We start from the raw sequence: 14,662 nt of genomic DNA, 5'->3' as shown, positions 1-14,662 counted from the left end.
GGATTACATACATACACATTCACAGAGATTTTGTGTTGACTCATGTGGCGTACGTGATGTCAGAGCCTTTTATGAAGTGATGTCACAATGACTCAGCGCTTGCGCCGATTTCCTCCGGAACAGCCTGATGTCAACAATCAGCTCCGCATAAGGAGATTCCGAACGTTTCGCGCCGGTTTCGGAAAACCGCGAGTCGGGTCGGGTCGAGGCCCGGCACTGCACTCCGCGCGGCGGCGGGGAATGCGCGTGCCGAATCTGAAGCCGGTGGGACGAACGGTTCTCGAGATACGCGGATTACAAACAAACAAACAAACAAACAATGTGGCGTACGTGATGTCAGAGCCTTTTATGAAGTGATGTCACAATGACTCAGCGCTTGCGCCGATTTCCTCCGGAACAGCCTGATGTCAACAATCAGCTCCGCATAAGGAGATTCCGAACGTTTCGCGCCGGTTTCGGAAAACCGCGAGTCGGGTCGGGTCGAGGCCCGGCACTTCACTCCGCGCGGCGGCGGGGAATGCGCGTGCCGAATCTGAAGCCGGTGGGACGAACGGTTCTCGAGATACGCGGATTACAAACAAACAAACAAACAAACAGACAGAGATTTGTCGCATTTATAGATAGATTATAGTGTATTATAATTATCATAGTAATACAATAATACTTTATAGTGTATTATAATTTAGGATAGTTGTAATACAAATTAATATTGTATTATAATCACAGTTGAAAGGGTCAATTTGTTTCTTACCGATATGGGTACTTTTGTGTAATGGAAAATGTAGATATTTTTATGTGGTGCAGTGTGGTGTGGTGCTAAAGCTGCAGTCGAAAAGGGACTTATGAGTGCACAGTATATGAGGGATTGAATGTCCCTGAGGAGTCTGAGAAGTAATGTTGGAGAACCCAGATCGGTGCACATTGGGCAGAATAGTCACCATTGACGTCCAGTTGTGCTATACCCGTTGTATCCGTCTGTCTGTCCCTTTCATGCCCATACATTAGATGGAGATATCTTATCTCTGTCTGTCTGGCTCTCTTTTATGCCCATATATGGTGTTCCGTGTTCAGGTCAGTCTGTGATGTCATCTGCAAATTTGGGCACTGTAGTGATTGATGTCAGTCAGTGATATCAGTCATCTCCAAATTTGGTCACTTGTTTCATCATGTCAGACAGACATTATTTGGGCATTGTTTCAACATGCGGTAGTTACACTGAATATCAGTGATATCAGCATGCAGTCTGTTTCACCCGTTTTTGCCCATATATGGTGTTCCGTGTCAGTGATGTCTGGCATTGTTTCAGCATGCAGCTGTTACCATGGCGGTGACACTGTTTAGTATCAGTGATGTCAGCATGCGTTCAGGCGGCGGACGGACAGACAGACATTCGGTAAATTAATAGTTCAATGGTGGGAGCCACTATTCTTTTAGGGACAGATTTAAATGTTGTTTATCATAGCCTTTTCCGGCAGCATTAGGGGCTATGTCCACATAAAGCGTTTTTGAGTGGACAAGCACTTTGGAATTCAATCCAGGTGGCTTCTTACTAAGTGCACGGAACATCTATTGACACCCACATAGTGCTGCTGTATTTGAATGATCATGTCATCTGCGTTAAGACAAATAGCCTTGCTAAAATAACAGTAAACCTGTTCTTCTCATGGTTTTGGTTATATGAAGTCAGGTTGTAAATGACGGGGTGATCAGACACAGCCAGGAAAATCAAAGGCGACACTGATGAATGAGGCTCCTCTCCAAAAGTTGAAGTATTTTCTGCTTAAGTTGAAGCGCCCAGGGCACTCCGCCAAAAGAGAGCTAAAATGTGATTGATTGATTGAAGACTTTATTAGAAGTTTGCTTAGGAAAAGGTACAGTTTCATGACGGTACAGTTTACTGGTACAAGGTCTACTAAAAGGAGATCCATGAAAAGACTAAGCTTATTTCCACAGGAAACCATTTAAGTATCTCATATAGAGATGAGCGATATATTTGTTTTTATTATTTTTTTAATCAAAAAGCTTTCACAACAAATCAATTGACACATTAATGGATTATAAAATTGTCATTAGTTGCAGTTGTAAGCAGTAAAATAGTCTTTTCACTAGCAGTTAAATGGTCTTTTCACCAGGATTGGTAATTGGAAATCATGAGCCCCTTTTTGGCAGTAATTTGACAGTCAGATATTTGGAAAAGAATAGAATCCCCAAACAGTGTTTGAATTTGTATGCAAGTGACTGTTGGAGCAGAAAAAAAGCATGTTTGCCAACATTAGACCAGTGACTGCAGTTGATGGCTGTTTGACTCCGTTACTGCTTTGCTCAATACTGGACAGCCCTAATAGTATCACTTACGGACATACTCACTCTTTCCTTTTTTACATTTATTCACTTAGTGGTAGGGTTAGGATAGTGGTTAGAAATGAGATGATGTTGATCTCATTTGTCAATCTGTTTTGTTACAGAATGTTGATTGTTGCACAGATTGCTTGCTCAATGCTCATCTGACTCTCATGCTGCTCTCAGCCAGCCTTCTGGCCTTCACTGTGACCTGCAAATGTCCCCTAAAATGCATTGGAGCTCTTCTCCATGGCCATTATTGGTCACTGGACCAAAACATTGCCATGGCTGAACCAGACCAAAAATCATCCCTTGTCTGTCCATGCTGGAAATTTAATGGGGACATGTCACATGAATAATAACGTGATGCGGCTGCTCCTCGGATATAATGGGCCAGTAATGATGTGGAGAGCTACTTAAAGGAATACTTCACCCAAGAAATGACTTTATTTCTATTGTTTACCTACCCCGTGGCGTGGTGTCTTTGACTCACTGAGAATCTTTAAATATTCCTTAACAGTGAATCCAAAAATGAAGAATAAACTTGATGAATGGAATTAATCAGAGACTAAGTAACCCCAAACCCTAACCCAATATCAAATTTGATATGAACCAAATGCCTTAAAGGAGTAGTTCACCCCCAGAATGACTTTTTCTATTGATTACTCACACCATGGAGACTTGAGTTCAATAATATTTTTGTTTTTTGTCACTTTCCTAAGACAAAATATGTATAACAATAAATTTACCCCCATTGATTCCGGACCCAAATGCATTTGGGCCCCCATCTGGAATCAATGGGGGTAAATTTACTATAATCACATTTTGAAATGGGCGATATTAAAAAAAATATATATATTATTGAACTCAAGTCTCCATGGCGTGAGTAATCAATAGAAACATTTTCATTTTGGGGGTGAACTACTAGAATCAGGAAGTGGGCTTCAAAAATCCAGCAGAGATTACTTGGAGCCTGGGTTCAACCCAGGCGTAGGAGTCTTTTGTGCATGAGCCGGTTTAGCCCGGAAGAGTTTTGAAAGGTTATTTTCTCGCTCTATAACCATAGTAGAAGAGAATTTAGAACGTGAAGAGATGAAAACAATCCATTAGAGTGGTGAAAACTTAACAGACTCCAATTCCCCAGACTGGCTAGGCTACCTGCCAGACATAGTCTGGGTGTCTGTTCTCGATAGCAAAACTGAATTTATGCTCAACGGGGGGTTTCGTACACCAAAAAGAACAGATCTACAAGCTTCTTCTTGACATGTGACGTTGTACGACTTACCACGCTGACACAGACACAGACACAGCTCTCTTAATACAAATATTGTATGACTGCCCCCACAAGCAGCCAATAGCCTGGGTCAATTGACTACTCAGGACATATGAATTTTAAATCATGTGAATTACCCCAACCCCACCGCCAGTATAAGCTACCTCATTAACCGCAGATTATTAACCGCTAATTAACCAAATAATGAATTGCAAAACTAACCATTATTGACAGCCCTATTATAATCGTTTGACATGTTATGAGCAGAGCTGGTTACATTGGTCACTGTACAGAGTGTCTATATTATGGATGAGTCTACTACTGCGCAGGTCTGATCCATTATCAGTCAAGTTCAACATTGTTTTGTATTAAGAATAAAGGTACTCTGCCTAACACAAAGCATGCACTTCAGAGTGACTTGCATAGACTGCACATGGACACAGTGCACACGCACATGCATTGCATACATTTACACAATATACGGTACACGTGAAGATAACATTACATATTATACAACAATGTGCGGCGCATATGGGTATGTCAGCTGTGCAGCAACCTGACTGCCTGGGGAAAGTAACTGTTACTGAGATGGGTGGAGTGTGATCTGATGCTCTGGTAACCATTCCAGATCAGGCATAGCACCAGGCTGCTCTCTTTAATCATATTTGTATTGATCTGTTTTTCCATCTCCTACATTCATTGTTAATTGGAGAGCTGTCACAGTATGGGCTGGCCTGGTGCTACAGTATTGGCTAGCTTTGCTTTGGGGTGGGTTAGCTGTGGTTGTTGAACTAAATGGCATGTTAAAAGTATGGTGAGTCACTACCACCTGTGTTGCTTAATGGAATAGGTTGAGGCCCAAGTCAATGTGTATTGAGTCACCACAGTGCTGCTTAATAGAATAGGTTGAGGTCAGTCAATGTCTATTGAGAAATACATCAGGGCTCGCAACACTAGCATATGCCCCTAAAAATGTAGTCTGTGCGAGCTTTGAAATATAATTGTTATGCTGCATCCTTCCCCCAGTTAAATGTCCCCTTCTATGTACGGTACATTTGCTAGTTGGTGCACTCAGTATGTGTTTTGTGAGCTCTTACTCTATAAGTAGTAAATGGGTTATTTGTAGCGTTGGAGATGATTTGGTAATTGGAATGACGTTGCAGAGATGTTGATCTGGTCATTGGAATGACTTGGCAGCAGAGATGTTGGTCTGGTCATTGGAATGACATACTGTAGCAGAGATGTTGGTGGGTGTTGAGTCCCACTGTGCAGGCATTCCAATGGGGGGGGGGGGTGTGTGTGTGTGTGTGTGTGTGTGTGTGTGTGTGTGTGTGTGTGTGTGATTGGCTGAAAGTAATATTTTTGTGTGAGTTTTTGAAACTGTGGTGATTTTCAAAGTACTGATATTTGTCATATTGATGTCCAAATATAGAGTTCCACACAGTTCCATACGTTGCTCCATTGACTTCCTGAATAATTAAAGATTGCCTGTGAAATGACATCACACTGCTATGCAAAGTTTCAGTCCAATCTGACACTGGGTGTGGGCGTGCATAAAAGACAGACTACTTTAACTTCATTATTGTATATGTTGCAGTGTTTTTGAGAACCAGTGAGATTGAGACCAGGAGCGCTCGTTTTCTAGTACTGCTAGTCCCTTTGAGTAGACCCTTTCGGTCGCAGAAGCAGTCCCCACAGGCCACAACAATATTTACTATTCTGGCGCCCTGGTTTACAACTTCTAACGGCGCTGAGTCGGCTCATGCAACCTTCTCAATGCTCGACATGGCGACTTGCTCGCTACCACTCGCTCGGCGGTGTCTTACTGGTCTCGAGGTCACCTGAGTCGGCGCGCCTCGCCTCCGTCATGGTCAATAGAAAACGAGCGCTCCTGGTCTCGATCTCACTGGGTCCCAAAAAGACATTTCAGTGTGGCCTCTCAACGTTCAGGGGGTTTCACATGCATCCCACTTTTTACACAGTTTATTTGATGAGTAGTGGACACTGCAAGATTCCAGATTCTACACATGCCACATGTTGGTTTACATTGTAAGATGTCCAAAATTGTAAACTGATATTCATGTGTGTCCCCTTTCTCCTCCAGATTACGTGTACTTTGAGAATTCCTCCAGCAACCCTTACCTGATTCGCAGAATAGAAGAGCTCAACAAGGTTAGTAATTTGTCCTTGTCATCTAACTTCATGTACTTGCTGACTCTGACTTTCATCACGTAGTTAATATTACCTGTATGTGACCTTGTTTGAAAGTTTATTTTCTAACACAACGGCAGCGGTAATGACAGACCAAGTTGGTACCGTGCTATAACATGTCCTAAAACACAGTGGTTCTCAACCTGTGGGTCGGGACCCGGTAGTAAACAAACCAACAAAGTTTATGTGTATAGAGGGTATCTGCACATTTCTAAAGTGACAATCTAAGGACTTTTTAATAGCTCTAAAATTACAAATTAAATATTGGCCAAATAGTCAAATATTAGAGGCAGAAATTGTGAAAATAGCTGTGAAAAAAGGCGTGCGCATGTAGATATCCTATTTTCACAATAGAACAGTGTTAGACAAAATGTAATGCCTGAACTCTTAACAACTCAAGTGCTTGTCAGGGTGGGGGTCCCCAGTTCAACTATCATTATTTTTGGGGTCGCGGCCTGAAAAGGTTGAGAATCACTGCTCTAACGCAGCGCTTCTCAGCTGGTGTTGATCCGACCCACATTTGACCTGCGTGAAGTCCTGACCCAACGCACCAGATAACGGCATCCCCCCGTAACCAAAATGTTCTTTTGGCGGTGACCCTGTGAAACTGTGTCGCGACCCGCTTCAGGGGTCACGACCCACTGCTTCAGACACTCTTCCAGTTAAATAACTGACATGCTCACTCGGCTGCCCATTGCGTTGTGCGACCCGCGCTGGTTAGCCTTGTCTAGGCAAATAACTAGACGGCGGTACAGGAGGTACTTATATAAGCCAGCAGCAAGCGGCAGTGGTGTATGACACAGGCTTGTTTCCCAGTCAAAGGATTAAGCTCATTTATGTAATACTCCTACAGTGAGCAACCAGGAGGACTCCATCTTCCCCACTGCTAATGGGTGCTGAGCAGACTGAAGGGGTATTATGAAGCACCAGTAGTAGCGCTGCATGATTATGGCTAAAATGATCATCCTGATTATTTTGTTTTCCTGTTTTTATATTGTAATCACAATTATTAATCATGATTATTGATAATCATGTTATTTTATTTCGTGGGGGGGTCATATTTTGACGATTACTTATCGGTACCACATCTGTGGTCAAATGTTATACGGACCTGTGTGATTTGTTTCTCTCAACTCCTGCTGCATGGAGAGGGCTGTATATTAAATACTCTTTTCCCTATCCTGGCCGTCTCAGTAGTAGACATACAGATCAGTGAAGATGCTCTAGTCTAGGTAGCATCACTTGACCTACCTACCGCGATGAAGACACTGTAGCATTGAAACATTTATCGTGTCTTTACTTAATTAAAAATTGAAAAGAAGACGTGTGCTTCAGTGCCTTTCTCTGTGTAATACCAGTAAGTAGTTCAGCAGTTCCTGAGCAATGTGGCCCCTAGGTAGCCTATCGAGTGAGGCAGCTTGATGTTCACCTACAACAGGGGTGCCCAACCAGTCGATCGCGGTCGACCGGTAGATCGCGGGCTGGTTACCAGTGGACCGCGAGATGATTTCAAAGAAATAATTTATTAATTCGGGGGGGGAGGACATACATCGGGCGTTTCAGTGAAACGACTCCGAGCGAGTGGATGATGTTGACTGAACTCAACTCAACGTGTAGCAGAGCAGGTGAGCGGAGTGGAGCCGCTCCGCGCTCCAGAGGGCTCTTGTCCCGCTCGCTCATCGCTCTGGTCGGCCACCGCACCCCGCCGCTCCGTCGCTCACGTTGATTTTCGCATTTCTCGCTCCGCGCTCGCTCCACGCTCCGCTCAGGGTCGTCAATCAGAGTCACCAGCCAAAATAAAAAAAGGATTTTGCTACCATATGCGAAACACTTTCTCCTTTGCTTTGCACAACAAGTGTTCCCAACACAAATGCCTGCGGTAACGTTACGTGAGCCTCGGCTTGATGGAGACCTGCGTTCACTGTTACAAAAGACGCCATCTAATCTAAGGCATTGTATTTTTTAATAAGACGGGCAATATTAAATCCAGCTGGTTATTGATTAATCACCACAACCGAGAGACGGAGGCGAGTCGTGGCGTGTGTTTTTCAATCAGTCTCACTTGAATTCGTATCCGTTGACTGGCTGGTGATATATAACTTAACTGACACAAGGTAGGCTATGTATTATAAACATAGCCTACGTGTGTGGATGAGTGAAATCGTGATAAAGGGAATTCTCTGTCTGTTCTCCTCTCCATCTCCGCGGTGCCAACAAGGCTTCACTGCACTAGTAGGCTACTGCGCACGGCTCTGTTTTGTTGGAAACATGCGGCGCGCGGCCCCAATAGGGTCGGCTTGGAGCGGAGCGGAGCGGAGGAATGGAGCGGAGGAAATTCCTCGCTCCAAAGCCGCTCAGACCCATTTGAATTTGGATCAACCTACCTGTGTGAGTCTGCTTTTTCTCACATGAAGTTCATCAAGTCAAAGTACAGAGCCACAATGACAGATGAGCACCTTGTGGCCTGCCTAAAACTTGCAACCAGCTCATACAACCCTGACTTTGACAAGCTAGCCTCCTCTTCCCAGTGCCAGGTTTCCCACTAAGGTAGAGAGACTGACATGGAATAAAGGACAAAAAAAAAACTATAAAAAAACTATAAAAAAAACTATAAAAAAAGAAAAGAAAAAAAAAACTAAACTGTGTTGTCAGTGCATAATATGCAGAGTGTGCAATAAATGGTCATGCTGTCTGTATGCCCAATGTGAGAAGTTGCAATCGTTTCATTCAATTACAATTCCTACTATACAGTATGATTACAGTACAGTACAGTGAGTACAATGTTATAATATCTATTAATATTTTCTGTTTTTTACCTGTATATTGAATGGGTGTTACGGTACATTTTGGGCTGGTAGCCCTCAGCTAGGTGGCACATTTTCAAAGTAGACCTTGGGTCAAAAAAGGTTGGGCACCCCTGACCTACAACATGATGTTGGGACAGTGGCGTAACAAGCCAACACTGGGCCCTGAATCTGGTCAGTGCGGGCCCTCCTGCACCTGACGCTAGGGCTGTCACGATATGACATTTTACATGACGATTAATTGTCACTCAAATAATTGGCGATTAACGATTTAATTGTGTTTTTGTCATTGATAATTACATTTCTGTTTGGCTTTTAGGCTTTGAAGTTGTACATGGTAGATATGACACATAACCTAAATATACAAAGAAATTACTGACATATTTGACAACTTACTACTTAAAAAATAACTGGTAGCACTTTACAATAATGACCTGTTATAAAGCATTTATAAACATTTATAACACATTAATAAGCAACTTGTAGATGAGTAATAATGAATGAACAAGCGGTTAATACATGTTTATTTAAACATTTATAACTATATTTAATAATCATTTATAAATTGTTAGTAACTAGTGAACTATTCATGAATAAGCCATTTATAAACAATTATAAATATATTTTAAATCATTTGTAACCAAAGTTATTTAGTATTTATAAGCTATTTAGAGATAAATAACTAATCATTTACAAGCTATTCATATACATTGGTAAATGTTTAGTAAAACATTTATAACCCTTTTTATGCCTTTGTAAATGATTATTAAAACATTAATAACACAGTTATAAGTTATTTGTAGATAAGAAACTAATCATAGACAAGCTATTTATATACTAATTCATTATTTACAACTGTCTATTTATGTGGCCTCCATTTTTGTTCATGTTTAACAAATGCTTTGTAAAGCATTCCTAAATTATCTATAAATCATTGCTAGATGTTATCAAGAGCCCTAATGTAAAGTGAAGACACTTCATAATCTACAACTGTCTGTTAATAATGTGGCCTCCATTTTTGTTCATAATCGTCATAATCCTGAATGTTGAAAAATGTCAGAAATAGTGGAATTAGCAGATCTACAAGCTCACAACGCGTCGCATCGCGACGCGTTGTGAGCTTGTAGATCGGCTATTTCCACTATCAATTTTATTTTTTAAGTAGTAAGTTGTCAAATATGTCAGTAATGTATTTGTATATTTAGGTTATGTGTCATATCTACCATTATGCAACTTCAAAGCCTAAAAACCAAACAGAAATGTAATTATCAACGACAAATACACAATTAAATCGTTAATCGCCAATTATTTGAGTGACAATTAATCGTCATGTAAAATGTCATATCGTGACAGCCCTACGCCGGGCTCCGACAAAATTCTTTCAATGGTCATTCATTGCATTTCTGTATACAATATATATTTATTTCATTTCGCCGACGGTACGGGAAAGGGGGGGGGGGGGCTCATGGTAGTAACGTGTTAGGGTAATTTAAAAGTCATTAGCGCATATCGATCACGGAAAATAGTCGTCGCAGTGCATAGATGTAGCACACAACTCAAGTTATTTAATTTTTTTAAAGCCGCTCTTTAGGCTGCTTGTTTTCTATTTTCTACACCTGGCCAATTGTGTTCTTTGGAGTGCCCGGTCAAGGTGGCTGCACCAGGGAGGATTCAAACCCAAGTCTCCACAGTGGTGAACAGGGACTTTAACCCTGCAACTCCCGGATGCCCCATTGCTTTGTCATGTCATGTCATGTCATGCTTTGTCCAGTTGTTCGTTGTTCCTCAGGGACCTCACAGTACTCTATTGCAGCTCAATACAAGCTGTTGATGAAAAGTCAGGAAAGAATCCTGAAATGAGTCCCCTCCTGTAGGGCTTGTCACAATTATTACATAATCGTTTAATCGCAATTATTTGAGGTAATCGCAATTATTTTGCATAATCGTCATAATCGTTTCCATGTTGAAAAATGTTCATATATTTTCAAACATTTTCAAAAACAGTGGAAATAGTGTAGATCGGCTATTTCCGCTATCAATGTTCTTAAAGTTAAAGTTGTCAATGAATGTTCTAAGTTAAAGTTGTCAAATATATCAGTAATGTCTTTGTATATTTAGGGTATGTGTCATATCTGCAATGTGCAACTTCAAAGCCTACAAGCCAAACAGAAATGTAATTGTCAACGACAAATACACAATTAAATCGTTAATCGCAATTATTTGAGTGACAATTAATCTTTATGTAAATTGTCATAATCGTGACAGCCCTACCCTCCTGAGATTCAGAGTTGCCTGATGAGACAGAGAGAGCAGCCACATTCAAAAACTACAATACAGTCCTTAAATATGACATGCTCTCTTGCTCAAAATGTAATGTTTACTAAGCCTTTATTCATAGATAGCTAACATGTTTGTATTTTTGGGGGGCCTTGTTGGAGGATATTACAGCAATAATGGTATAACGATTCTCTGTTCCTCCCTTTGCCACAGACGGCCAACGGAAATGTAGAGGCCAAGGTGGTATGTCTCTTCCGGAGGCGAGACATCTCAGGCAACCTCAACACTCTGGCTGACAGTAATGCAAGTAAGTACTTTACCAGTCATGACTCATGACTTCCCAAGACCTCCTTTTGACTGCTTGATTCTATATCACAACAGATTAATTATTTTATGTATTGCTCCCGTAATGCAATTCTGTGTGAAGTGTATTAGGTCCCGTCCAACATCAGCAAGCTTAATGTTGGATATTTAGCCACTTGAACCCGATATAATTCATTGACCGAGGTCCCCCAGGGGTCCGTCCGTACTTGTTCCCCTCCCTTTTTCCCTCTATACGGAATCTCTTTGCCAAAAATAGCCCATATGCAAGCTCCCAATGGGTCACGCTGTGAAGGGTTGTGTGCTTGTAGATATGCTTTTCTCACCCAATTTTCAGATTTTTCGCCAAATATGACATGGTCAGAATAAGGATGTCTGGGGTTCTGATTAGAACAGCCCTGCATATAATCTTCAAACATTCTATGGCTTTAATCCATAGAATGTTTATTTCATTTTTTATTTAAAAAAATTAAAGAAGTTATTCCTTCTAGACCAGTGGTTCTCCACCTGTCAAATAACGTAAGAAAAAGTTTTGCTGATTACAATGCCTTGCAAAAGGGAGCTGTTCTGAACTTGTAGTTTGGCTATTTTCAAAATTCTCTGTGGAACCGAAAATGTAATGCCCCAACTCTGTTTATCAGAGTGGGGGGTCCCCAGTTCAAATATGATTATTTTGGGGGGTCACGGCCTGAAAAGGTTGAGAATCACTGCACTAGCATTCAAAAGCCACTGCGTTTTAAAAAGTCTCTTCCACACAGTGGAATGTTTGCCCGTGAAGCGCGCCAGTAACCATCTCGGCGAAGATTTACGGCGACACGCAATTTAAAATTTCAGTGTGGCCTTTTTCCTTTTTTTTTTACGACCAGAGTTCCTGTCTCTGTGGGAAGTCTCGTCGCACGGCTGCTCGATTTAGCAGTCTGTTACCAAACAGGGTCCCCTCAGGGTACACACCTCACATTTCTTAGCCGTCAGACATGAAATTCTCCCCCCTCTGTACACCGACTGCATGTTCCCCTCCTGTCAGGGAATGCTCTGTCTGGCACATCCCACCAGTTGTGTCGTCGCTGAGCCTCCCCTGCCTTGTGTGACCAGGGGAAGGAGGGGAGGGGGGAGCAGTGAGGTAGCGAGGTGGTGCTAATGACACGTAGACCACTGAGAGGCCTGATCAGATTCACTCATTACCCCCCCCACCCACCATCACCACCACCACCACCACCCCTCCTCGGCTCTCTGAACCCTCCCTCTGGGCTGCAGTGCTCCAGACAAAGACTCGCTCTCTCTCTCTCTCTCACACACACACACACACACACACACACACACACACCTCAAAATGGATGCATTAAGGCTGCTTGGAATGCTGATGCTTTTTTTTTTTGTCTTTTTTCTTTAACTAGCCTGAACGCCCACAAGCCCTTGTGTACGACGTGATGCTTTATGCTGGTTAACCACATGAACCCCTAGCATCCCTATTATGGGCACGTCATAATAGGCGAACATTTGGCCAAAATAGCAGATATAACGCGACACATTGCAGATTTATTTTTTCAGAAAAGCGATTTGGTGTAGAGGGAAAGAAAAAAGGGGGGGGGGGGGGGGGGGCAAACACAGAGCCCCGGGGAACCTTGGTCAAAGTACATACGGGTTACAAGTTGTTTGACATGGATGAGTAATAGGCTATGATGTTACCGGCCTGAATCCAGATTCCCTCCGAAGTGTGTTTGCTTGGTTGGCCGTGGTCTTTGCATTGCTTGTATGGAGCTGTGTAAATTAGCGGTTCATACTCTATAGTAAGTTCTATTCCCTTCAAAGACAGTGTCCAGTCTTTCTAAAAATGTCATGAGGGATGACGTGGTGAGGGCTGTCGGTTGGGAGCTGAAGCACAAACTGAAGTCATGTACTCCTACACTACATACTACATAGGCAGAGAGGCCCAGAAAAAGAAAGGAGAAAAAAGAAAACTTTCAGGATGTTGACCCAAGCCTATAGGGGACTTGTGTATTGTCTATAGGAGACTTATGTATTTATATATCATTGCTGTCGGGCAGAAACCTTGTATCTCCGTATTTCTTTTTTTCCCCGCCTCTATATGGCTTCTATAAATATTTAATAAATAAATATTAACTACACTGGATCAATTGGAACACAGGTTCTCTTTCTTTTTTAATTTACTGAAAAGTAATGATTTTGGAGATACAAGGTTTCCACCCGACAGTGACGATGTACAAAACAGCACAGTCACAGCACAATGTCAACGGGTTTGAGAGAGACATGACATTGGTTGTACTGTCTAATAAAGACAGGATCCACACGGGACTGCACATTTAGCCTAGTTAGGCAGAAATGTTCTAAAGTCAACCGTTAATTATCTGAAAGAAGTTGAACGACCTTCAGTTGAGCCAATCATTAATGTTTTAGTTTACAAAAAAAGAAAACTTTTATTATTAACTTTTATTTCCACAACCATAAGTGTATGGCTACGCGGCCATCAAATCCCACAAATAAAAGTCCAGTTGTGGCCTCAACGAATCCGAATTAGGCGGAAATGCAGCCGTAGTGGGGGGAGAGAGAGAAAGAGGCGACCCAGGCAAGCCGAGGGCCACAGAATCAAAACGTTTGATGGGGCGAGTCCCTGAAGAGAACACCAGCAATTACACCCCTCCATTTTACACCCACGAAGCCTGTTGGCATTTCGAAGCCAGCCAGCCAGCCAATCAGCCCTGTTCATTCCCCTAACATCTCTTCTGGTCCCTGAACGTACGTACGGATGGAATCCTGCCGTCAGGCGACAATGCAGGTGTACTGTCCCGTCCTCTGTGGGGGTCAACAACACCTACGTGGCTGGAGAGTCCTCTAACTGTTTGGAGAAAGAACAGAGTGAGATGAAACACCAAGAGAAGGACACAGGGAAAGAGAGAGTGTGCGAGCCTCTCAGAGCAGCTCCGACTCGGAGAGCGGGATAGCAAAGGACCAGCAAACCCTCAGTGGTTTGGGAGTCCAGTCCAAGCCGTTTCTAGCCACCTCTGGGATCCAGTCTAGCCGTCTGGTGTAGTTTGCTCTTATTAACGCAGACAAACACTACTGCTTGTAGTGTCTTTAACGGTTCGAGGGCTATTCTCTACTGCTCTGTGTTGCTTCCTCCTCCTCTGTTGGGTTTGTGGCGCCCGCGTTGCCTCGCATCACAGCCACCACACCGTCCTATCTATATATAAATATATATACATGTATATACAGTGCAGTATATACACACGAGACCAACCCTCTTCTCTCCCACCTCCTCTCCTAGAGCCTTGAAGCCAGATAAAGGTTGTCTTCTCTCGCTTCCCCTCCTGTCTTCTTTCTGTTTCTGTATGTCTCTGACTGTGCTTATCAACCAGCCCCACTGCACTGCTCGGAAACAAAAGGCCCTTGATGCGTCCCGCAGGGCCCTGGCACGCAA

At 42.6% G+C, this 14,662-nt stretch overlaps 1 protein-coding gene across 2 annotated transcripts in view; it reads left to right on the top strand.

The window, feature by feature from the left end:
* mta2 (metastasis associated 1 family, member 2) overlaps positions 1-14,662 on the top strand; it is a 37,975-nt gene that overhangs the window by 7,400 nt on the left and 15,913 nt on the right. For both annotated transcript variants that reach the window (XM_080741976.1, XM_080741977.1), the window contains exons 2-3: positions 5,718-5,785; positions 11,119-11,212. In XM_080741976.1, the coding sequence (XP_080598102.1) occupies positions 5,718-5,785; positions 11,119-11,212 (162 nt within the window). The remainder of the gene's footprint in view (positions 1-5,717; positions 5,786-11,118; positions 11,213-14,662) is intronic.

Source organism: Nannobrachium achirus, assembly GCF_963921795.1.
Source record: "Nannobrachium achirus genome assembly, chromosome: 14".
Lineage (NCBI taxonomy): Eukaryota > Metazoa > Chordata > Actinopteri > Myctophiformes > Myctophidae > Nannobrachium > Nannobrachium achirus.
This window is presented reverse-complemented; position numbering and strand designations above follow the sequence as displayed.